At 32.3% G+C, this 24294-nt stretch overlaps 1 protein-coding gene across 2 annotated transcripts; it reads left to right on the forward strand.

The window, feature by feature from the left end:
* Positions 1-350: 350 nt before the first annotated feature.
* Positions 351-23702, forward strand: LOC130894309 (baculoviral IAP repeat-containing protein 6). Of its 2 annotated transcripts, none has more exons than XM_057801034.1 (35): positions 351-645; positions 710-891; positions 2372-2497; positions 2929-3164; positions 3405-3853; positions 3963-4528; positions 4592-5048; positions 5773-7012; positions 7729-8501; positions 8954-9357; positions 9416-10462; positions 10522-10809; positions 10867-11089; positions 11268-12175; positions 13197-13461; positions 13535-13755; positions 13885-14094; positions 14155-14368; positions 14427-14695; positions 15556-15735; positions 16044-16293; positions 16351-16700; positions 16760-17691; positions 17754-18143; positions 18438-18619; positions 18729-18935; positions 18992-19207; positions 19316-19573; positions 19710-19949; positions 20760-20943; positions 20999-21237; positions 21502-21732; positions 22173-22457; positions 22554-22753; positions 22880-23702. In XM_057801034.1, exons 1-35 carry the CDS (start codon positions 447-449, stop codon positions 23135-23137), a joined length of 12879 nt encoding a protein of 4292 aa, XP_057657017.1. In that variant the 5' UTR covers positions 351-446; the 3' UTR covers positions 23138-23702. The 2 variants fall into 2 exon arrangements, with proteins under 2 accessions (XP_057657017.1, XP_057657018.1); XM_057801035.1 differs by having other exon boundaries at positions 358-645; positions 8993-9357.
* The last annotated feature ends 592 nt before the right edge of the window (positions 23703-24294 follow it).

Consider the following 24294-nt stretch of genomic DNA (forward strand, 5'->3'; position numbering starts at 1 on the left):
TTCTAAAGAAATAAATTTTTTCTAGTTATTAGAAAAATTGTGTATTATATTATTTTATAGTTCTTTGAGATTCTGGTACATTTTCTTTTAATTCAAGAAAAGCAGCGGTAACACGCATGTTATTTACCCGACAACCGGACAACTAATTTGTGTTATTCATCCGTTTAGCGGACGACTAGACACTTCCGGTATTTATTCAATAATCGGATGACTAATTTATGTTATTCAACCGTTTAGCGGACGACTAGACACTTCGTTATATAAAATTTATTGAAACTGTAAATAATTATCAAAATAATTATCCACTAGAAAAACACGAATATTTGAATTATAAACAATTATAATACGTCAAAGAGCAGTTGCACCATAATATTAAAGCAAATAAAAAAATTCCCGATAATCACATTTTTATAGACAGTGGCAGTTGACACAGTTGTCATATTTTCATGGCGCAAGATGTTTTTAGCAAAATGGCTGAGGAACAGTGGATTCTAAACGAAGATGGTTATTTAAATATAGATACAGATGTAAAAGAAATAATATACCATCCATATCTTAATGTCATCTTAATTTGTACCCACACCGGAGTAGTAAGAGTTCTCGACGTTAATTCTGGTGTAATCCTACACTCCAGTTCTCTCTCAGGTATTATAAAAACTCTTAATTTTTATTGCTAAGCCGACGATAATACGTTGTGTATTTTTTGCAGCGCAAAATCTATCGGATGTGAAGTGTAAATACATTCCATCTTTGGACAGAGTCTTATTTACAGATGGGCAAGCTTTGGGTGTGAGATCAGACTATAATGGTGTTTTATTACTTGACAGTATTCTCCAAAAAAATATAAATGACAGTAAAGAGGAAGTTCAAATTGAGCTGCCACTATCAGAGGTAAACAAAATTGTGCAACAGATATGTAAATAAAAGTTAATGCCAAAACTATACATTTAAATTTGTACACATTATGTATAAATAAATTAGAGATATCATTAAGTAAATGCCATTGAATGCAAATGTGCAATTCATATTTGGTAGTTGATGAAATTAATAAGTAGATATTGATATGTGATATAATATTATCAACAAGTTTCTATTGATATGATTAATAGAAGCATTTCTTATAAATCATTATTGTGATTCTGATATCAGAAGGGCATATATTTCCCGATGTGTCCAAAAAATAAATTTTGAACTATTTCAGTACAATAAGGCGAATCATTTTTATGACCAACCAAAATTATTAACTTGCATTATTTGAAAGTCATATTTTATGATATATAGTATATAATTACAAAAGAGCTGAGTTTTTCCATTGACACCTGTTTTAGTATTATTCCACAATTTCTATTTGTGAATATCATATATCTTACAAAATATTTCACAATTATATATTCAGTTCCCATATTTTTACAAATATGTAATATATTATTGTTAATTTATTAACATGAGCTATTAGATCAGTGTCAGAATTAGAAAGGGTCTAGTAAGGGCTGAAGCCATAGACCCCGAGCAGGTAGGGACAGTGGAAAATTACTAACTTGATCATTTATTTTAAAAGCAATATTGGATCTGTAGCAAAATTTGCATTTTTTCCGTAATTTGTTTGGACATTTAAATTAAATGTTTGGTATTTAAAATCAAATATATAGTGAATGATTGTAATTTGTTCTGAGTTTGCACAATAAATTTTCATTTAAAAATAAGGCTAAGAACCTAAGTCTGTCAGAGATACAGTGATAGAAGAAGAAGCAATTTATCTGGTTCTGATACATTTAGAGTAGAAACAGCTGAGGAAAAGGAGCAAAGTCTATGACTACATTACTAGACTGTTTAGATTCCTATACAAATTAATTCATATAGAAAATGCCGAATTAAAATCTCTAGTACAAAATATATTTGAATGATCTACAACTTGAATTAGTCTGTGAATTACAGCATCTCATTCCTCTTATTGAACTTCAACTTGAATTGATTAATAATACAAATAATTCATGAATAGAATTAAAAATGCTTAATTGGATCTTTTAATCAGATATGATCAAAACATTTGATTGCTTGTGATGACACCTATAGCGAATTGTGAATTTATTTTTACTTATTATTTATATTTAAAACTAATATATCACATTTAAAAAAGTTCAGGCTGATTTTAATTTAATTAAGTGGGCCCTGGTCGATTTTAGCCCCAGTACTTTTTAATCCAATGCTGGATAAGACTACTGATGATAATATTTATTTTTATTCATTGCATAACAATAGTGAATTTTTACTATGTCTTTCATTAGCTACCAAAGATTGCTTGAGAATATAAAGTTTTATTCAGTATTCAAATTTACATTTTGAAATTTTCTTGATAACTAAATATTTTTAGGCAATTATTTTAAAAGAGAGCCTTATCTCTAGCAATATTCATGGTGTGGATGAAATTATAAATGAGCTCACACAATTAACTTCAGATGCACAAAAGCATCATAAAAAGGGTATTAAAGCGCAAAAAGTAAGTGCTCTATTTTCATTATAGTTTGTAATTCATTCTGTATTATTCTTTGATTTTGTTTTGAATTGTTTTGAGGCTTAGATTTTCTCTTACAGTGTTATTCCTTATTTTGTTGTAACTTGATTTATTTTCTTTTATATCTGTATTTTGCTATTTTGTTTGTGAGTGTCCATGTCTCTGATCTGTATGCCAATATGGGTGTGGCTACATTTTTATATATTATAAACCTTTTGACCTGCTCTATATTTGATTCTTCTAATTTTATCTTATATGTCTTCTCTTTCAGCTTATTATCATCGACTTGGTTTTGGGTACATTTATTTTCATATTCACTATCTGTTAAATGTCAGCTACATATAGTATCTCCGATATTTAGTCACCTTTGAAAATTATTGTTTTACTTTTTTCCTTAACGTTTAATTTCCTTCTAGTGGAACACAGTTTGTTTGACAGTACCTTTAGAAGATTTAAGATATGCAACATCAACTATAGTATCAAATTTATTAACCAAAAAACAGCATATTCCCGAATTGGGAGTGGCTTCGGCTGTTCAAGAAAGACTCTCGGATCTACTAGGAGAAAAAGTAAATGCTTCAGATAGAAAATCAATGGCAAGCGAATGGAGGAGAAGGGAAACTTATAGCCAGTGGCCTCACATGGATTATAGGTGAGTTTTGCTATCAATATCAATTTAGGTATAATACACTAGGTTCTGTAGATATTTATCTCAAAAATATTAATCTAAGACATACCATTCTTACCAATTAACATTTCAAACAGTCTGTTACAATTTTTGTTGGATATTTTCCTATGATATTCCACAAAAATGTAATGTTTAGCAAAACATTTCATTTCAATTCTTTGGGCTCAATATTTACAAATTATTATTAATAATCTTTATGTTTAGATGGGCTTTGCCGGACCAAATGGCACAAGCAGGTTTCTATCATCAACCTAATACATCAGGTGATGATCGCGCCATGTGTTTCACGTGTTCAGTTTGTCTGGTGTCGTGGGAACGAACTGATGAACCTTGTAGCGAACACGAACGTCATTCCCCAAACTGCCCGTTCGTAGTAGGTGAATATACACAAAATGTTCCTTTATCTGTCACATATGCTACTTGTGCCGCTGTGGATGCCACATACGGAGGACAATGCATAAGAGTTCTAGGTCATAGTTCAGTTGTAAATTATATACCAGCAGCAAATAATGATGGATTAGTATCAGTATTTGACGTTACTGGGAAAGTTAGAAGAGATTATTGTTTTTATGTCACTCAGTTTGATTCTTTTATATTAGATAAATACACACAGGATTTTGGACAAAGTGGGGGATGGCTTGGAACTGATATAAGTAAGTATAAAATAGCATTTTAAAGTTTTTTACATGTATCAGTTCAATTTATTTTCAAACTATATTTTGATATTTTCCATTTTGCTTTTGATCCAATTTTTATTTGTAGAAAAACATCCAGTTGAAAAGAAAATCGGCGCAGTTTGTATAGTAGGTGATAATAAATCTAACGATTCCAAACCAGCTAGACCAAGTATAATATGTGGTTTAACACTCACCAGTCAGTCTAATAATGATACTCGTATTATTTCCCAACCAACAACAGATTATTCATCAAACACTAGATTATATTTAGTTGTGTACGATTTTACTTATAATAAAGAATTAGAAGACCAAGAAATACTCCAATGTAATAATACAGTAAAAGAGACAATCTATGTACCATTAGAAGATTTTGAAAAAAAGGACAGTTTTTCTGACTTTTTGGACAACTTAGATCCCACAATGTCTAGTTATTACAAAAGTTTCTTACCAGGAGAAAGCGATGAAGTTTTTTTACCCCCGTCGTTAACATTGAAGAAAAATCATACAGGACCCAAAGTGCTTGTTTTCGATGATTTCAGTAAAGTCCCTATTTCAGATTCCAGTCTTCCTCCTTCCAAAGCAAAACATCTTTTCAATGGTCCAATGAGTTGTGCAGAAAGTGAAGCTAGTATATCAGATCACATAGCAGAGGTAAAAAAATATAAACTTTGCAATAAAAATGTGTCTTTAAATTCTTATTTCTATTATTCCTAGGTTAAGAATAGCAAATCTTCAAAGAAACTCAATTATTCCCGAGCAGTACAGTGCGTTAGTATACCAGAATTTTGTAAATCCTGTCAAGATCTAGAAATATCAGACATAATACCTACACATGATCAAAACCACTTATTAATATGCCTAAAAGGCTCTAAAACATCTGAAAGTTTCCTTGTCATATATCAGCTGGATTTTAGTGAAAAGATGGTCAAATTGAAAGAAGAGCATGTACTTTTAAAACAATTAGCTGCTAACGAAAAACCACTAGAAATAAATTTATTACCAGTTATCGATAAATTTGGAATTGTTCCTGACAAATGTTGCGAAGCAGAAGGAAATGCCATAATGGTGTGTGAAGATGGCGTTGTCAGAATTGTTAGTCTATCTGATTTGAATATTATATGTTATGCTAAAATCGAAGATGATGGTTTCGTATCTGCTGCATTTTGTAACAGTAAGTGTTTTCAGTTATAATTTTTCCACCTAGACATGGACCCAATACACTAAGAAACATTATCTTATATAGAAGTTGATTGTTTGACATTACAATATAAAAATATTCTAGTGAGAATTGAGAATTGTAGCCGCTCAAATTGACCTCTTTTGACTCTGTATTTTTGTGGGTGTTCCAGTCACGTACTCCTAGATTCTGCATATCTCCTACAATCTGATCTTTCCATCTATTTTTTTTCTACTAGGCAATCTTTTCTCGTTCGGTCTTTGATCAACTGATTATCAACTTAACCTTAAACTAATAATCTAAGCTGGCAAAAACCTTATGGCTAAGGAGATCTCTCCATACTGTCCAACTACCACAATTCTACCTACCTCTTCCACCTAACGCTCATATACACAATGTGTAACTAACTTGATATTAAAATTAGTTATTCGATGTTCACTCATTACATTAACACCTTGAAACACCCATACATCACTAAATCCTTTTCTCCCATTGAGTGAATAATTATTTGTTTGAATGGTTTCAATATTCTTGCTACAGTATTTGTACTTGAATCAGTTGCATCTCAATTCTTCCCAACCATATCTTTTTCTAGCCTTTTTTCAGTTGTATGATCCTTTGGATCCAAGTATGCCTCGCTTCTTGAACCTTTCATCAATATATTGAGCGTTAATTATTCTTTAGATATCATGTTTCAATTACAAATTTATTTTTACAGGCCTTGATAGACTCTGCGCTTCAACAAAGAATGGTTCCCTTCATTTTTACGTTCTTAATAATGCAGAAAATGAATCAAGCGACGATCACGAAGATGACGATCCGTTTGGCATGAATGTAGATAGTGCGAACGCTCTGTCACAATCTCTGGATAACTTGGATAGTACAGAAATAATGAAATGTTTCCAAAAACCTCCCGATACCATTCCCTTAAATGATCTAAAAACTTTAAAGTTTTATTGTGACTTTGAACCCCTAAAAACAGGTTATTGTGTAGTAGTACCTCCTTGTTGGAGTGAATTTCAGCAATCGTTAAGGCAACGTAGACAACCTCAATGTGATGGTGAACAAAGTTCGAAAACTTGGAGATTATTAACGGATACTACGACATGGGATGAGCATATATTTGAAATTACACTACCAGGAGCGACCGTATTAGGACACGTCGATGTTCATTTTACTCTTCAACCAAGCAGCACTTTACCGAATGTCGAAATTACGTTGTTGCGACAAAATAAAAACGGCATCGGACACAAAAGAGACGTAAAATTTGCCGTAGATGAAACTGTAACAATAGACATGTTGCAATGGGTAGATAATCCAGTAACATCCCAAGAATATCTAAGAGCCCATAACGCCGATATCCTCGCAGGTCCTATAGATCTAGCTTCCCACTTAGATCTAACAGAACAAAGTGGCATTGTTACTCTAACGAGTCCGAAATTATACAAAACCAAAGTGAGGAATCTACTTCTTCACATAAGAGCTGTCAACGCTAAAGACGACGGTAAAAGTAAAGCTAAAAAGAACACAGATCGATTTTCAACTATTAATACAGACAAATTCGGTTTGCCTCCTCTAAAAACCGACATTTACATGGGTTGCGACGTCATACACGAACTAAGTTTAACTTTACACACGGTGAAACATCCCGAGAATTCTAAAGAACGAGCACAGAGGAGCTTGATGCTGGAATCCGGTATTTTTGTCGAGTCGTTACTGCTTACAGCCGTTACTAGTATAAATAACGACGAGATCGGTTTAGTATTGGATACGTTAGATTGGATCGCTTCGATAAGATTGAGTAGAAATCGCAGTAATAACGGAGAAGCGCCTAATCAACAACTGGAGTTTCTGGGTATGATTGAGGAACGTTTAGAGGTGTTGTTATACCAGTGTTTGTTACTGGGAGGCAGGAGTGTGGCTCACAAGGCCGTTCGGTTAATCATCACATGCTGCAGGTAAGCATTTCAATCATAAACATGAATAAATTAGTCAACACACTGGTAATTTCATTCTTTTTAACCCTTATCTGCCACACTTCTGGCGCCAACCATAGCTTCCATACTGGGACGTTTGTTACCACATTCTAAATAAACTAAGCTGTTTATTATCGTAAAAAAATTATAGTTGTACATCAACATCTCCTTTGTCGTGCAAAAATTTTTAACCTATCGGAGGAATGAGCAACTGTCCAACTATCACTAGATGGCACTAAGGACCCGGTTTTCGAATAATTTTGTTTTAGTCATCAAAATATTTTTCTTTGAGAGTCATACAATCAGTTCAATGCTTTTCCAAACTTTCTATCACAATTTTTCTTTTACATCAAAGTAGTCAAGTCTTTCAGTGATGATACTTCTCTTCTTGGAGAATCTTTTTTCTGGTCTGAAAATAGCCAGCAGTCACCGGAAACAGATCAGGAGAATATGTGATTTCTTCCTTCACTTAATCCAATAATGGTAATAATTTTCAGCAATAATTACTATTAATTAAAACAAACAATCGGGAGGTAATGAGCTCAAAATTTAACTGCCTTTATAAACAAGTAATTAGTGGTGACCTCTACCCATCATACAGGTGTCTTATTAATTAAAAGTTAATTCAATACATGTAATATTATCGATCTTAAAAAAACTTTTTCACTATGATAATAGAACTTTTTTTTATTTTTTAGTGGTTCAGAAAATATCAGCCCCAGTTGTGGAGATCACTTTAATTCATCGGTGCTTAAAGCACTGACTTCAATTCTAGACTCTATAACTGAAATAAAATCGGCCAGCGGTTTACAATGGATGTTTTCCCTCTTACTGAAAGTAACTGCAAAAAATAAAGAGTCTATGATAGCCACCAAATGCACAGCACTTCTTAGCAATGTGGCTAATGAACTACTCAAAAGATCAAACCCATATCATTTAGTCTTAAGAGGTAGATATGGTTTGTATGGCACTCCAATGGAACCAGAACTATTTGATGTGGAACCACCTCCTTATATCAAAGGAGATCGTTCATCTACTTACATGTTACCTTCAAATCCAACACAACAAGAACAAACACCGAGTGTTATAAGTACATCTAATTATTCTTTTAATAAGGACAGCATTAGTCCTAAGGACATTCTATCTACATCTACAACAAAACTCAAATATAAAAACGTCGCTTCATTGCGAATTATTAGAGGTCTTATAGAAACTCAACCTCTACATTTTACTTGCATATGGTCCAGTGAAGGTACTAGAGTCGAAAGGGCCGATTCCAATATTAATTCTGCTTTTTTAAATAACGTTCCTATTGCTTTCTCATCTGTATCCAGTGACCCTTTGGGAGAAGAAAGTGTAGAAAAAGTAATGGATAAAATCAAAGTGATCAAGGATGAAGTTAAAGAGAAACCAGGTTATAACAAATGGGTGATTGAGATGTTGCAAGATTCGGGATATTTAGAGCATAAAGGTGAGTTTATACGAAAATGTTGTAACGACCTAATTATCTAGAAAATGTGCTCTAAAATTTGTATGGTTCTCAATCAGAAACTTTTTAATACACCAAAAGTTATATCTATAGAAATAGTTAGGGACCCATTTAATTTTCTTAGTGTTGAGAAAATGTGATGGCTCACTGCAATTAAAATTTAATTACTGCTACAATTGAAATATGAAATGTTTTTTCTATATATAGAAGGTGACACAATTAAGATCAAAATAACTGGACAGATAAAATTCTTGGAAAAGGGATATTTCCTATACTAAATGTCACCCTGTATTACAATAATATAACACAGAATATAGTACATTGTTGATAAATCGAAGACAATTATAGTAACTTATCATATTTCAAAAAGCTAATTCTTAACTGACGTGTCTCAATATTTTGATACACGCTAGTTATTTTGTTTAACCTCACAGGCATTAGCGACATAGTATTTATAAATCCAAAAATGTCAGTTCAAGAAAAACCGCTAGAGATGCCAAATAAATCGATGCATATACCAGAAAGCAACGAGCCGGCCAGATTACCAGGAAATGGTTTACCGTGGCAAGAACTTTTAACTATTCCTCCAAAACAAGTAATTGTAGTCGAGAGGATGCAATCTGGAGCAAGGCGACATATAACTTTGGATTTTGGAAAACCAGTCCTATTGACGGATGTTTTTATACCATTCTGTGCTGATTTGGTAACGTTAACAATTGACATTTGGCTAAAAGGGGAAGATGTTGATGAAACTAGATTAGTTGTTGCTATGGACATTGGTACAAGAAATTTGCTACTAACGGACTTACAACCCCCTCCTTTATGTAGATATATGAAGGTTTGTATAAAAATATAGTTAACTTTTAGTCATTATAAAAAACTAATTTATTTTATAGATAACCGTTGTTGGTCGATATGGGATGTCAACTGTGAGATGCCGTATACCTTTAGGTTACTTTTATGGTCATATAACCGTCATGTCTGATGAAACTTCACCAGAAATTCCTCAAAGTTCAAATACAACTTCGACGCCAGATTTAGATAAACAACTTGGAATACTGTCAAAATTATTTGAAGATATTAATTGTAGATACAGCTTAGCTTGTTCGAAGTTAAAAGAACTTCTGCAACCTTTTATAGTAGCAGATATGAAAAACGCGGCCCATTTAGCAACATATATGAATATATTAAAAGATAGAAATACGAATAGTAATAACGCGGAACATACCAAAATTGTAGGGGCTTATCAAGAAAGTATTAAATATCAGTATCAATTGAATATAATAAAAAACGTTATGACTAGAATTGAGGGTATTTCTAATGTAAAAAATAATAAATCTTCCGAAATTTCCACGGATAAACTAGCATCAATAGCTGAGAGTTTATTGGAAGTACTCCTTTCAATTGATGCAACAACAGAAATGTCGAAAGAAGAATGTCAACAATTCTTTAAAGGTCTTTGCATGACCCAACATTCTAGGTTACAACTATTGGGAGCGATGTTTTTAGAAAAACATTGCGGAAAATCATTATTCTGGGGCGACTTTTTAGCTGATACTCTAGCTGAAAATTTCGCAACCTCCTGCATCCAAAGATTCCCCCAAGACAGATTATTCATTCTGCTTTCATATCTAAGTAGAAAATCTTCGGAAAAAAGCTCTTGTATCGATGCTGCTTTAAGGATACTTCACGACACGTTGACACCTTTAATAACAAACAGAAGACCGTTATTAGCTGCCACTGTAGATTTGCCGTTAATATCATGGGAACTCATGTATCTTTCATTACAATTATCTCTATGTAAGACATCTTCGTCCTCTATAAATAGGTGGAATTGGGTTTTGGGCGAAATGGTTGGAACTAAGAACGTCGATAATTCAAAAGGGAATAACAGAAAGAAAACTTGTAAGAGGATGGTACAAGTATCCAGCAATACCTTACCTGTAGGTACCACCATACACATTAGATTGAAAACATTATAAATTACTTTTTCTTGTTCCAGAGTTATTCTAGTATTGTAGTAAACTCTGATAACTCCTATCAACAAAAAATGAAAAGTATGTCTGTCCATGATAAATTGACAAGATTGAAGTGTATAAAGAAAATACAAGACGAAGTAAGATTGGCCAAGGAAAAGAAAGAACAACCAGTCGAGAAACAGCATCCTCTACTTAAAATGCCACAAAATATCAACAGTAATCACTGTTTAGTCGTAGCAAAAGGTCTATTACAATTGATTTTGTCAATGGATCATTCTAGTAGTGCAGATATGCTCTTATTATGTTTCAAGGTAAGTTAACAATTCGAAAATATTCGGGTGAAACTAAATTAATAATTCTAATTTTAGGTTATATCAAAATTAGTTATACTTGCAAAACTACAATTGGGTCAGCTTCTTAAAGAAAATCAGTTGCTTGATCTCATTCATTTCTGCATATCTAGCAAAATACCTTGGGCGCCATTTGCATTAGCTTGTTTCCTACAAGATGTTATGGAACTCAGTTCGGTCAAAATAGAAGATATTGAAATGGAAACTGAAACAGTTTCATCACCTAGTTGGATACAGAATGGTAATCACATAGTATAGTTATATTAACTTAATTGCTCTAGACATACATTCCTTTTCGGTAGTATTCTTTTTTTAAATAAATACAATTCTGAAGGTCAAACAAACTTACACTCACTCTGTACACCCTTTACAAATAACCACATGACAAGTAATAAAAATATTATTTTGTGTAATTCCAGATGCAGCAACAGAAGTAGATAATTCAGAAGACAATTTCAACGTTGATACATTAGTCGCAGAAACATCCAACATACAATCTAAATCCAACTCTCTTTTAAACAGTTACAAAGAACATTTGGACGTTGAAGCAGTCGTAGAAGCATTATTGCCAAAGAAAAGTAGTACACCGATACCCATGTTGAATAATGCCAATTTTCCACCTCTGCCTTCTGTTTTCGAATCAGAAGATTCTGATTTTGATGAATTATTAGGAGATTCGCAAAAAATTAAAACAACTTCGAAAGTTTCTAAACAAATAACTGCTTCCAATTCCGGATTGTCCTGTGCAATGGATATGAGGTTAGAGTTGGGTGTTCAATCCAACTCGGAAATAACTTTGAAAAAATTATTAATAAGGAACACACATTTGTTGATACAGAACGTTTCGTTGGAGACATCTCAAAAAGAGAGTTATAATGAACTGAATCATTGGCCTACTGCTTTAGAAAATTTACAACCAGAATCTTCTCTAAACAATCAAAAACTGTTGACATTTTGTTTTGCATCATTATTTGAAAATATCCACAATCATGATCCCTCCAAAATAGAGCACATCCTCCAATTGTGGTTAACTTTAAATTCTTCGAATAAATATGAACAATTTGCACCTGGGGCTATTCCTCAAATCGTGTTGAACTGTAGTTCCATCAATTATTTGATTAGTGCGATGGCCTGGACACCTGGCTTATCATTAACAACATGGTGCAGTGCTTTACAAACGTTAACTTTGGTTTGTAATACTAATAATGGGAAAAAATGGTTTGATTTGTCTGGCATGGCGCATACTATCGTCACGCATGTGAATTTTGTGCAGTTCTTCTTAAATCTCTTGTCTGGTACCGGACCCGTTTTCAATGGAAAAATACTGGTGAGTAAAATCTAATTTTTCAAAAATTGTAAAGTGTAATTTGATAATGATGCAAAAATATTTTAAAGAACAGAGAAACGAAACTTGTTACAAAGCTACAATGATGTCAATTTAAAACAAAACAAGGACATAGTAACTAGTTACCAATCAATATGTTATGTGAGACTGATATGTGTTCTTTTGTCCCAAAAGTCTGTTTTTTTCGGTTTGTATATAAATATAATATAGATAAATAAAAAAAAACTTAACTACATTGTAAACTGGAATCTTTTACTTGTTTTTTTTTCTCAATTTTTACTATTTCTGATAGTGTTTCCTAACCATATATATGTACTTTTAAGCTTTACTTCTTTTGTTAATACAAGCTATAATGTCATTTTTAATTAGTGGACAGTGATAGCTATCAAAGTGAAAGATTTATTTATTGCCTATGAGAAAAAACAACATCTACAGTTCATCTTTCAGGTCCAGAGTTGTAATGAACTTCAGTATCTATAGTGACTTCAAGTAGGTTTTTACTTGACATTTTTTGCATAGACTTACAAAGACTAAATATTCTAGAAATTGATGAACTGGAATTGCTTCTTCCTTCCGATAAAAGCTACACGATCATTAAGTACTTTCTGAGGTGATCTAGCCCTGTAAGAAAGTCAGTGTAGATTGTTTTCGATAAGATCCAAAAACTTTTCGGATCTACAGGTATCACAGCTTTGATTTAATTTTTGGATATTATCTAGTCTCTTTTTATTTCCCCAGTCTTATAGGCAACGTTTCAGCGTTTGTATTCTTTTTCTAGCAGTATATTAGGCTTTTAATTCCTGTCACCAAGAACCTAGATCGATTTTTCTTGTTCATTTCATGCCCTCTTAGCAGATATCACGGGATCTAAATTCTTCAATAGTAGCGTAATTATTAGAATGTTAATTTTTTTCCAGATTCATTACGATGCATCTTCCAATTCTTTAGAAGTTCTTTATTGCTTTTATTCTAATTATATTAATTACTTTAAATATTGTTACAGGCCGGTCCTCTACTGTGTAAAGCCCTACATGATTTTTTAGTAAGATTACAAATAAGATGCGACGTTGTCAGTCCAACAAGTAAATTAGGAAATCTTTTGAAATCTACGTTACTGAAGGTTACATACCAATTAACTAGACCTTCGGGTTCAGTGGCTTGTAGATTGGGTCCATTAGATGCTCAGTGTAAATTATTACAAACTATGTTGTATTTAGATTTCGCTAACTCTGATTTGAGTATAGCAATGAGCACTTTGGAAAGCACAGGTGAGTTGTAACCATTTTTTTTTATAATTATATCTACTATTTTACATATCAATAATTTTTTTGTTTGTTTTAGCCGCTTTAGTTCATAGTTATGTGATAAATAGTGAACGAGTCAAGTGTATAAGTATAGGTGAAAAACAGGCTGTTATGACAAGCACTTTTAGCGATATATTCGCCAGTGTCTTAGGTTCGGATTCTAATAAACAAGATAGACCAGTATCCTACGAAGATTTGTTGATATTATTATTAAAATTATTAGGCAAACTAGTGCAAACGCCATTGCCGAATCAACAGGTGAGTAATATAAACATGAATAAAAGTATAGCGGCTCTATTTCGATAAAACTAACTAGAATTTAGCAGCAGAAGCTGAATATTTTAAGAAAATTATTATATTTTTATTAATTGCCTTAATGTATTGCAGGAAGCGATGGATACAGAATCAGCAGCAACATCGCAAACAGATGAATCCAAAGCTGAGCAAATAAATCAAGAAAATTCTCGCATCCAACAGCAAATTCCGTGCTTCGCAGACATAGTCCTTCAACATCATCCAACCGTTATAAGATTATGTCGCTGTCTGGCGGCATGTAAGTCATCTTCACTTTGTATGCTTGCTAATGTTTCACAAAAGGTAAAATACACGTAGTTAAGGAACCCCCTATCTTCATCTTTGTTTTTTTTTATTTTTTAGGTAGCTTTTTCCACTTTAAGCGAACCGAATACAGTAGGGGACGCAATATTTCATTTATTGGCGTTATTGGCTCGGAAAGCTTCGAATAAAGATTTGTTATTAAGACCGTTATTAATTTTTTTATCGCAAGCGCCGCAGCTTAGCGAACCTTTGTTGTGGTTCATATTGCAAGTTTTAGATACAGAAGAAGCAATTGAAAAATTCTTTGATGCAGGTAAGTATCCCATTAGAAAAAGAGAAGAATTATTAAAAAAGATTTCTTCATGTTTCAGGTGGAATTACAATATTAGGTAACAGCATTGTTAATAGTACAACTTCACCTAGTACTTTATCAAAAGTTGGTACTATATCAACTGTAATGCAACATTTTAGTAGCATTAATAACACTCCAGACGTTCGGAGTATTATATCTTCAGCTTCTTCATCCAAAAAAGTTATGCAAACGTCGATAGAAAATAAAATGGCTTTAGTAAACTTTGCACCATATTGTACAATATCTTGCGAATCAAGCACAGCTCAATCTGCAGATGTTTTGATACAAGTTAGTAATCAATTTTCAGTGCTTTAAGTACCAATTAAATTCAGTATGTGAGTGTCAAGGTTATTATTAAATGAAACTGTTACGTTACCATTGATGGTAGACACTATATATTCCTCTAAACTATGATTTTCTTTTTACATCTCACTTAGCACATAGGTCTACCGAACTATTTTTAAAATTCTCCACAATATTCCATATTGTCTAAGGTTGAAAAAATTAGTTTTGGTTTTCTATAAATTGCTATTGAAATTGGTGTAATTTGTGAATCAGTTACAGTTTCTTTCCATCCAGTAAAATATCTTTTCCGTTATCAAAAGTTAGTTAAAAACTTTACACTAAATGGATTAAAAAAATGAAATTTAATAATAAACAAGTTTATCATTAATAACAATAATGGTGGACATGCAACTACAAGGGAAATGATAATTAATCCAAAATTTTGCAAAATACTACATCAAGCCGTTTAAATATTTTCTAAAGAGATAAAAATATCTTTCCATTTATCTTATCTTATCCTTAAAAAAATTTTTTTTCAGCTCTTATCGTCTGAAATGTTTCTATTTGTTATAAAAGAAATCCTTTTGTAGAAAATTTAGGTATAAAAGGAAATTTTCTCATGTTTATCAAATGGGAAACTATAATAAAAAAACGGCCCTTAGAGTTAAACTCCAGGGCTAATCTTTGGTGAGGACTTTTTTTATATGAAATAGAAACATTTAAGACGGTAAGAGTTGAAAAATATTTTTTTAATCACCCTAATTTTATATGTATATGTTTCAAATGTACGTACAAATATCTGATGAACTTATTTTTTATTGTGGCTTTACACGTTCACATAAACAATATAAATTTGTTTGCAGGGTTCAGCGGGCTGCACCCATAGACGTGCAAGAGCTCCATTATGGTCATATCATTTTTATCCTGAAGAAAATCATACTGAATTGATGTTGCAATTACCTAACGCTGTTTTATTAAGGGAGGTGCAGCTGCAACCCCATTCTGCCAATTTGGCTACTTCACCATCGTATGTGGCTTTAGAGGTAAATATAATCATTTGATTTATTATAATTATATGTATATTTTTCTGTTATTACATATTTGGTTAATGCAGTTTTATTTTTTATTAACATTAACCTAAATTGATGGAGGGTATCTAGGAAGTCTTAATGTAATTTATGAATACAATTTGGTATTTTCTTGAACCTTGTTGCTGGTACATTCTTATTAGTGCAGTAGTTCCATTCACAAAAGTAATATTCAGCTCCGTGAAATTACTACTATTAAATTCGTTAGATTCTCTGGACGAAGTATATGAAAATAATAAATAATAAAAATAATTTTTTTGTAGGTATCAGCTAATGGTCCATCTAGACTTTCACCAGTTTGCTTACCTCTGCCAACAAGTGGTTTAACTTTTATACGCTTACATCTACCTGTGCCAAAAGTAGTGAATTGCGTCTTGATTAGATTGTACAAACCCCATGATGCAAACAGTATAGGTCTCATATATATTCGTTTACTTGGTAACTATGCTTTTGGAGGTAGTTTAATGCAAGGATCTGATGCGGAAGATGAATCACATTGCAAACATAGTTTAGGTTAGTATCATTTAGTAGAATGATTAGTGATACATGTAGAATGAAAAATTGTTTTAGGATGGCTCAGATTATTGCATCATTGTTTCACGTTGGGTTCGAGTACAGAAGTGAAACGTCAAATTATAGAAAGTGCTTCAGCAGTACCTAATCTACTTACAACTTGTTGTGGGCTACTTTTAGTACCATCACATATATTACCCGTTTATCTTCCATGTTTAGAAAAAGTATTAAGAGAATTGGTTCTTCATAGTTCAGAAAATAGTTACCAAACCATAAAGGTATTATTGGACAGTAGATCAGACATAGAACCTCTGATGGTAGCAGATGCTAGTTGGCAAGACAGATTAATCAATATTTCCGGATACCAATCGGCGTGCGAGCTATTATACCAAATATGCGAACACCAAGTAAGAGTAATTTATAGGATTTAGTTGCTAAACTTTTTAACTGCTATTTAATATTTTAGGATGATGATACTCCTTACAGAATAAAAATAATTTTGGAATGGTTAGAAACTACTATAAACGAAGCGATTCTAATCCAAAATACCAACAATTGTAACGCAGCTTATTTCTCCAGTATAGCTTCGATTCTATGGACGGCCAAGCAGACTCAAGTCCAGTACGATCTAACATCGCTTATATCCTTAGATTTGTTTAACGCGATATATACATTGAAAACGCAATCAAAATCGAGCATCAGTCTCAAATATTCGTTGGATTCTTTGTTATGTTCGTTATGTTATATAATGCCCGATCTATTCCCAATTTTATTAGAAAAAATCGGTGTGTTGGTACCAAATCTATCGACTGGTCATCAAGCGTCCATTAGCGACGATAGAAAAGATTCAGAAGGCTTAACAGACGACAATAAAAGAGTTTTTGAAACAACTACAGAATGGTACGGTCATTTAATTATAGGAGACCTATCAAACTTGAACCTCACTTCAGAACAATTAGAAACCATAGCCCTAGTCAGCAGATCTCCCACATCTATCCAACAATTACTCGATTCCGGATTACCGAAGCTTCTGAACAGCGCAATATTGGAATTTTGCCACAGCGAAAACGAATCGGCGATACCTATGGCTAAATTAGAAAACGTTTCCAGCATATTACAGTTCTTCACTGACATAAGCGATGAAAAAATGATGAGAGATTGGTTGGGCTCCGAAGATGGCTCTTCATTTTGGTTACATTTATTAAAGTGGTTGTGTAAATCACCCAATTCCAAAATATCTAGCCTACAAACTGAAGCGCGTGTTCATTTAGAAGAAGTCTGCGTTAAATTTTTGTCTAAATGTTGTTTATGTCATTCTACGAACCAAGCTAGATTATCTAAAGTACTATGTGATGTCATATATATGCAGCCCAATGGCATATCCGGATTTATGCGTAGGTAAGTGAGCCTAATGTTAAATCTAAATTTTGTGATTAAACTAAAATATGTAACATTTTTAGATTAATATTACAATTGCTACTAGAAAACGAGAAAATTCCTGTCAATATAGAAGCAGACGAAACTCTGTATAAAAGTTCTAAACTCATCCAAAGCTACATTCCCGCTCATCCGGCTTTTAAGCAAACATACAATCGTGCCATGTTGTGTCTGAGCACTAACACTACACTATTGGAGATCCTTGAACAACATATATTCTTCAAAATTTCTTATAAATCAGAATTGTCTCTCAATAAGAAGAATAATTATACCACAAAGAGGGATATTTTCAAATCGTGGTTCGCTGCTGAAGAACAGGAGATGAGCATGGCTGCAGGAGTTACCGCCAAAGATAAACGTGCCAAAGATGCAAAGAATCAATCTACGGCAACACCTCAGTCCAAAAAGAAAAGGTGAAACATTATTTAATAATCTCTTATATAATATATTTAAATCCATTATGTAAATCTTCCAAAAAAATCTACACTAATTATCCCAACATTTTTTTCTTCTATTAATGTATAATTTCTTGAATAAGATCTATTTTAATCAATAATTATTTAGAATACCGTTATTTATGAAAATGGATCTCACATCTTGAGCACATATTCTTCTTCTCTTTCAATTTCTGACGACCAGATGCTCATTTTTGTATTGTATAGTTAACATAAATAGATTATAATTAATATAATTTCCTCCAATTACAGGTACACTTCCAATTCGACTAATGCTACAGACGTCATTGAAGGTCGAATCATTAAGTGTGAAACATATTCCGATCAACCACTGCCTCTCACTGTAAATCTGGGACAACTTTTAAGACTGATTGAGTCCAAAGGGAATACCACCGATTGGCCTTACATACATCTTAAAATCTACCAGTGTAAAAGTTAGTAAAACTATTCCAAATACTTTCACTCTTGTTAAAAATATATCAATTTAACAAATTTATTTACAGACTTTTGTAACACACTATATAATTTACTCTTATTTTTTAGACAATGATGAAAAATGTAATAACGAAGCGAATTCATCAGTGTTCCAACAACCACCTATATGCAGTGCCTTACAAGTTTTCAGTTCGATGGGTGGTCTTGCGTTATTGGCTCAACACCTACCCACAGTTTATCCGGAAGCAATCAGATCAGCCATTTTAGAAAAATCTCCACCAGACTCATCAGATTCCGAATGGATTAAAGTTGATGGTAGGTAACTAACTGGAAATAATACAGGGCGAACTTAATATCTTTGTAATTTTTAGAATCCGATGATGTATATGAAGACATTTTGGAAGATGCCATTGGGACCAATTCACCTTCAAAGTCATCTGTTATTATATCTCATGTACCACCTCATTCATTAACTGCATTCGGCTTATTTTTGAGGCTACCTGGGTATGCTGAAGTTTTGCTAAAAGATATGAAAAAAGCTTTGTATCTACTTAGGTTAACTTTAGGTGTTACTGATGACGGAGAAGGTAAGTTCGAATATCTATCAATATTTATAAATCATATAAAAGCAAAATTTATTAATTATATTAATGAATGAACTAGTTTTTGAACTATTTAATATCAATTTTTTTCAGGTGGCGATATATTTAATTCTCCCATCTCGGATTCTTTACCAACATTACCATTTGAAGTTTTAAAGAAGTTGTATGACAGTACTCCTTTGAGTACCGACGATGGTCGACTGTTGAGAAGGATAAGTATCAATATAGGAGTAGTTCATCTACTTTTAGCATGTATTGGAATATTCTCTCATCAATCTAATAATGGTAATGATAAGGATAATCTGAATGTAAAACTGAAAGAGGACAAGTCACAATTGTATTGGGCCAAAGGTGAACCATTTTAGTAATTGAAATTGTATTTGTTATTGATTTTGAAGCGATTTTATAAATATAACATAAATATTTGAAATAACCTGTGTATACTTGTCACTACATTAAAAGTTTTCTATTGATTAATATCTTTCAGGTACTGGATTTGGTACAGGATCCACTCAACAAAGTTGGAACGTTGAACAAGCACTTTTAAAACAAAAAAGCGAAGAAGAACACGTAACGGTCCTTCTGCAAGTGTTAGCAAGTTATATAAATCCAAATGACGATGCAGATGATGAATTAACTGAAAATGTATTACCTCGCGCTTTCTACGAACTGTTAACTCAAAGTGCGCTATTACCGGCTATTAGTTCTTACCTCAGAAACGATTCAGGTATGATATAAATTCAACATTATATTTCGATCTTATGATTACTGAAATATACTTCATTTGGACATAGTTGTTGTTAAAGTACAGATGAACTACTGAGCCTGGAAATGTATATAACTTTCAGTTTTGTCTTTTAAAACGTAGAAATGTTCTTTTGGGAAGTTTTCAAAGACATATTTCATTGTTGTTAGTGAAATATTTTTCATTGGAATACAATGTTTGATATCACAATACATTTGAACTACTTACAAAATATCTAGTGATTCTTCTTAACCTAAAAATTTTGTTACTTGCAAGTTGGTTGCTCGGAATGTGCATATTATGTTCTTTTAGAAAGTATTCAAAATCTCATATAATTTGTTTTATTGGTATTACTAAATAATTTTTCATTAAAACAGAAATATCTATTGCATACTGAACTGAATTGTAAGTCTAATAAAGAACATTGATAATGATTTATCATTTAAACTTGATTGTGGATCCCACAGTACATTTGAACTACTTACAAGACATCCTGTGATACTTCAAATGTATCAACCTGCTGTTTTGTCCTTCAAAACGTGTAAATATCCTAGTAAGAAGTAATTGAAAGCGCAACTCAATCAATTTATATTATTAATAAGACATTTTTTGTTTAAACACAATTGTGAACTATCAATTTTGGGTGTTATGTATTTTAACTTTAGATTCAAAAAAAATAGCAGTATTTACAAATAGTACAGGTGGCAATAGAAATTAGTGAAAGTTACAAGTGATAAATGATTCTACTAAAAAAACCAGGACTTAGTGGTGGTGTATTGTTTTCTTTTACAGTTTTAGATATGGCCCGACACATTCCATTGTACAGAGCAGTTCTCCTACTACTCAGAGCCATTGCCGTTAGTTCTCAGTTAGTTAGTTTATTATTACCACAAAAGAACAAAAACAGTGAACCATCGATTAGCTCTTTATTGAAAAACATGAAGAGTTGTGTAGATACGTACGCTTCTAAACTTAGGTATTTCAATTCAAAGCTTACTAGTGACATATTTAAATGAAAAATATATTTTTAGATTGAATACAAAAAGCAAATCAAAAAATAAATTGGGAGAACAATTGGAAGAACTGGATCAAGGAGAAGGTTTGGCGACGTTGATGCCGGATATACAGAACACCGCCAATTTGGTCTCGAGGGTAACTAGCGGTTTAGCGGAATCGGATTTTGCGTACGACAACGAAAATTCAATAGATAAAAAAGTTGTGGCATCAATGGATGAACAGTATTTGAGGATTATGAAAAATTTGCAATTTTGTAAGTTTTTCCAATATAAATTGTTTTTTCACCAACAGAATATCAGTAACAACTAACAAAACTATATAAAATGTAGTGGTTATTTCAAAAGTGGCTGTATGATCAAGAAAGAAAAAATTGAGTGAAACTAAAATTTGAGTATATTTTTGACGTTAGGCAAAGTATGGAAGTGGATCCAATGAATCATTTAAATTTATTATAATGTATCCTACTGTTTAACTACTGGTGGATTGAAATTAACAATTTTACTTTTAATTTTTTTAGCCTCCTATGAAATGATTACGGAATTACCGGAAGGAGGAATAAAATTTGTGGTATCCCATCATTTCGAAAACAATGCTAAGACAACTAGTGAGCAATCGCATCCTACTAGAGTGAAGAGGATAGCGCAAGAGGCTGTGACATTATCAACTAGTTTACCTTTAAGTTATAGTAGTTCTGTTTTTGTTAGATATGATAATTCCCGACTAGATGTCATGAAAGTGTTAATTACAGGTAAATTTCATTCTTTTGGTTTCATAATCAATTACAACAAAAACTAAAATAGTGTTAATTAAATGAAGAAGAAGAAGAACCTATTTCCAAACAAACAACTGTTATATTATGTCAGTATTTATTTAGATTTTATATGAAATATACACGTCACTTCTATCTAAAATGTGGGGCCATTACATTTTTTAAGTTTCCCGGTTTTTCTTTCACTTGGAATTTACCTATTTGCTCCTATTTTAACAATAACTAGCCCTCTTCGATCAGATATAAGTTTAAATTTCACCTGTTAAGTCTTTTTTATCAGGAACTTATTGGATGGAAATTCCTAGCTCATTAACCTTCTAATGGAGCACCTCATAATATTAGGTCTAATAGAAACCAACGAGAACAGATTTTTTTGATGAGAAGGAGGAAATTGTTACAATTTGTTTTTCATTTTTAAGGTCCTGCAGACACTCCATACGCGAATGGCTGTTTCGAATTAGATGTATTCTTTCCTCCTGATTATCCCCTGTCTCCAATGATGATAAATTTGGAAACGACAGGTCATCATACTGTCAGATTTAATCCCAATCTATACAATGATGGTAAAGTATGTTTATCTGTACTGAATACGTGGCACGGCAGACCAGAGGAAAAATGGAATGCTCAAACATCCAGTTTCTTACAGGTTTTAGTTTCTATACAAAGTCTTATTCTTGTTCCAGAACCGTACTTTAATGAACCAGGTTAGTACTACCTATATGCTTCTAAATAAATAAACTGATAATAAAACAAATGAAGTTCTTGCAGGAGAAATTTATAATTAAATTTCCTCCTTTCAGGTTATGAAAGAGCCAGGGGTACTCCAGCTGGAACAGTTAGCTCTAGAGATTATAATCTTAATATATGTCAAGCAACTGTTCGATGGGCGATGTTAGAGCAAATTCTCAATCCCTGTCCTTGTTTCAAAGAAATCATCCAAGCGCACTTTTATATAAAGCGTTTCGAAATTATAGCACAAGTAGAAAAATGGATAAGCGAGGTATGAGCAACAGAACTTTTTTTTGTCCATTTACCCAACAAAATGTTTATTGCCTTATTTTATTTCTACATCTTAAGTGCTCCTTTCAATTTTTAAATCCAAATATTCCTTTAATCTTTTCGATAGGTGGAACAAGAAGTAACAAAAGAAAAAAAATCGCGGACGAATAAAAAATCGCCCGCAAGTACGTTAGAAAGTTTTAAAAAAGTCTATCAACAATTAAGGGAAGCTTTGGTAAAATTAAGACCGCCTCCGGATTTAGAAGAGGACGAAGATGACCTACCTTCGACACCTACAAACAACATGGAAGTCACTATAGATGTGCATCAAGTTGATAACATGGAAAAAGACATGATGAAAATGGTGAATGATATGTGCGAATGATTGAAATAAAAAAAAACTGGTAGAACTCATATAATTGATCGTTTTTTCTGTGGGTGTTTCAGGCTACCATGAAGTAGTTAGAATGTTATCGGTTGGTGAAGATTTTATTTTTATATGATTTGATTTTTGGAAATTGATTGAATATATTTTTTTTGTAATTATAGTTGATCTAAATTTTAAGAATTCATTAACGCATATTAGCCATTTGAATATTGTATAAACACTTTTTTTAATAATATATATTTTGTTTCTATTTATTGTTGCTGTTTCAGTAGTTGAAATACCCAAAGAATAATAAATCGGTGCAAATTCATGCATTTACTTTTTGTCTCCTTTATATTGTACATTAAATTCGACTTGATTTCATAGAGCAATATTTTATATACTTTTTGCAAGTATTATGATTCGCCAAACGCCAAAAATATGTCGTTCCGGCGGGGTTACCGTGTCGTAACATGTGTCATTATTTGTGGTAGATTAACAAAAAAAAATAAATTATTCCTTAATTTTAAATTGTTTATAAATAAATGTGATGACTAAATAATAAAATGATGCCGTTTTAAAACTTATTTTTTCATAAAGCCTGTCCCAACAAAGAATTGAATAACCCCGTGTCTACTAAAATCTCAATCTTATAGGCGAGGGGCCACCAATCCTGAAAGCTGCGTGATCACGGATTCTAAAATTTTTAATTAAAAATAAAAGTTATACTTTCGGCAATTTGTAAGCACGCATACCAAGATAATTATAAATGTAACATTAAAACGCGTGAATTAAAAAAAAAGGTTTCCGTGATAATGGATAAATTTTACCCCTTGTCACGCCATTCAAATAGGTATATTTCTTGTTGAACATAATATTTCACACAAAATTCTATATAAGATTGATCAAAATCCGTGATAACGGAAAAAAAGTCTCCAGACTGACGAACAGGAAACTCATTTTCTTCTGTTGGATTATAAAAATGAAAACTAACTTTATAAGGTAGGGTTTTAAAATTGGGAGTTTCTTTAACTTCTTATTTCTTAGATATAGACTATGACTTTTGTTTCATAAATCAGTTCAATCTGGCATGATTTCACTTATAAGTAGGAAACTGTTGACCCCCTAGTTTTATTAGAACTGCAGTAATGTATATATTTACATTTCCCACGCCT

This window comes from Diorhabda carinulata, chromosome 5, assembly GCF_026250575.1.
Source record: "Diorhabda carinulata isolate Delta chromosome 5, icDioCari1.1, whole genome shotgun sequence".
Taxonomy (NCBI): domain Eukaryota; kingdom Metazoa; phylum Arthropoda; class Insecta; order Coleoptera; family Chrysomelidae; genus Diorhabda; species Diorhabda carinulata.

What these genes read in the sequence shown, in the direction of transcription:
- LOC130894309 (XM_057801034.1), top strand. Translation starts at nt 447, where the DNA reads ATGGCGCAAGATGTTTTTAGCAAAATGGCTGAGGAACAGTGGATTCTA. An exon ending in ATGGCTTGGAACTGATATAA is followed by an intron (nt 3,854 to 3,962) that starts GTAAGTATAAAA and finishes TTTTATTTGTAG; the next exon opens with AAAAACATCCAGTTGAAAAG. An exon ending in TGTTACTGATGACGGAGAAG is followed by an intron (nt 19,208 to 19,315) that starts GTAAGTTCGAAT and finishes AATTTTTTTCAG; the next exon opens with GTGGCGATATATTTAATTCT.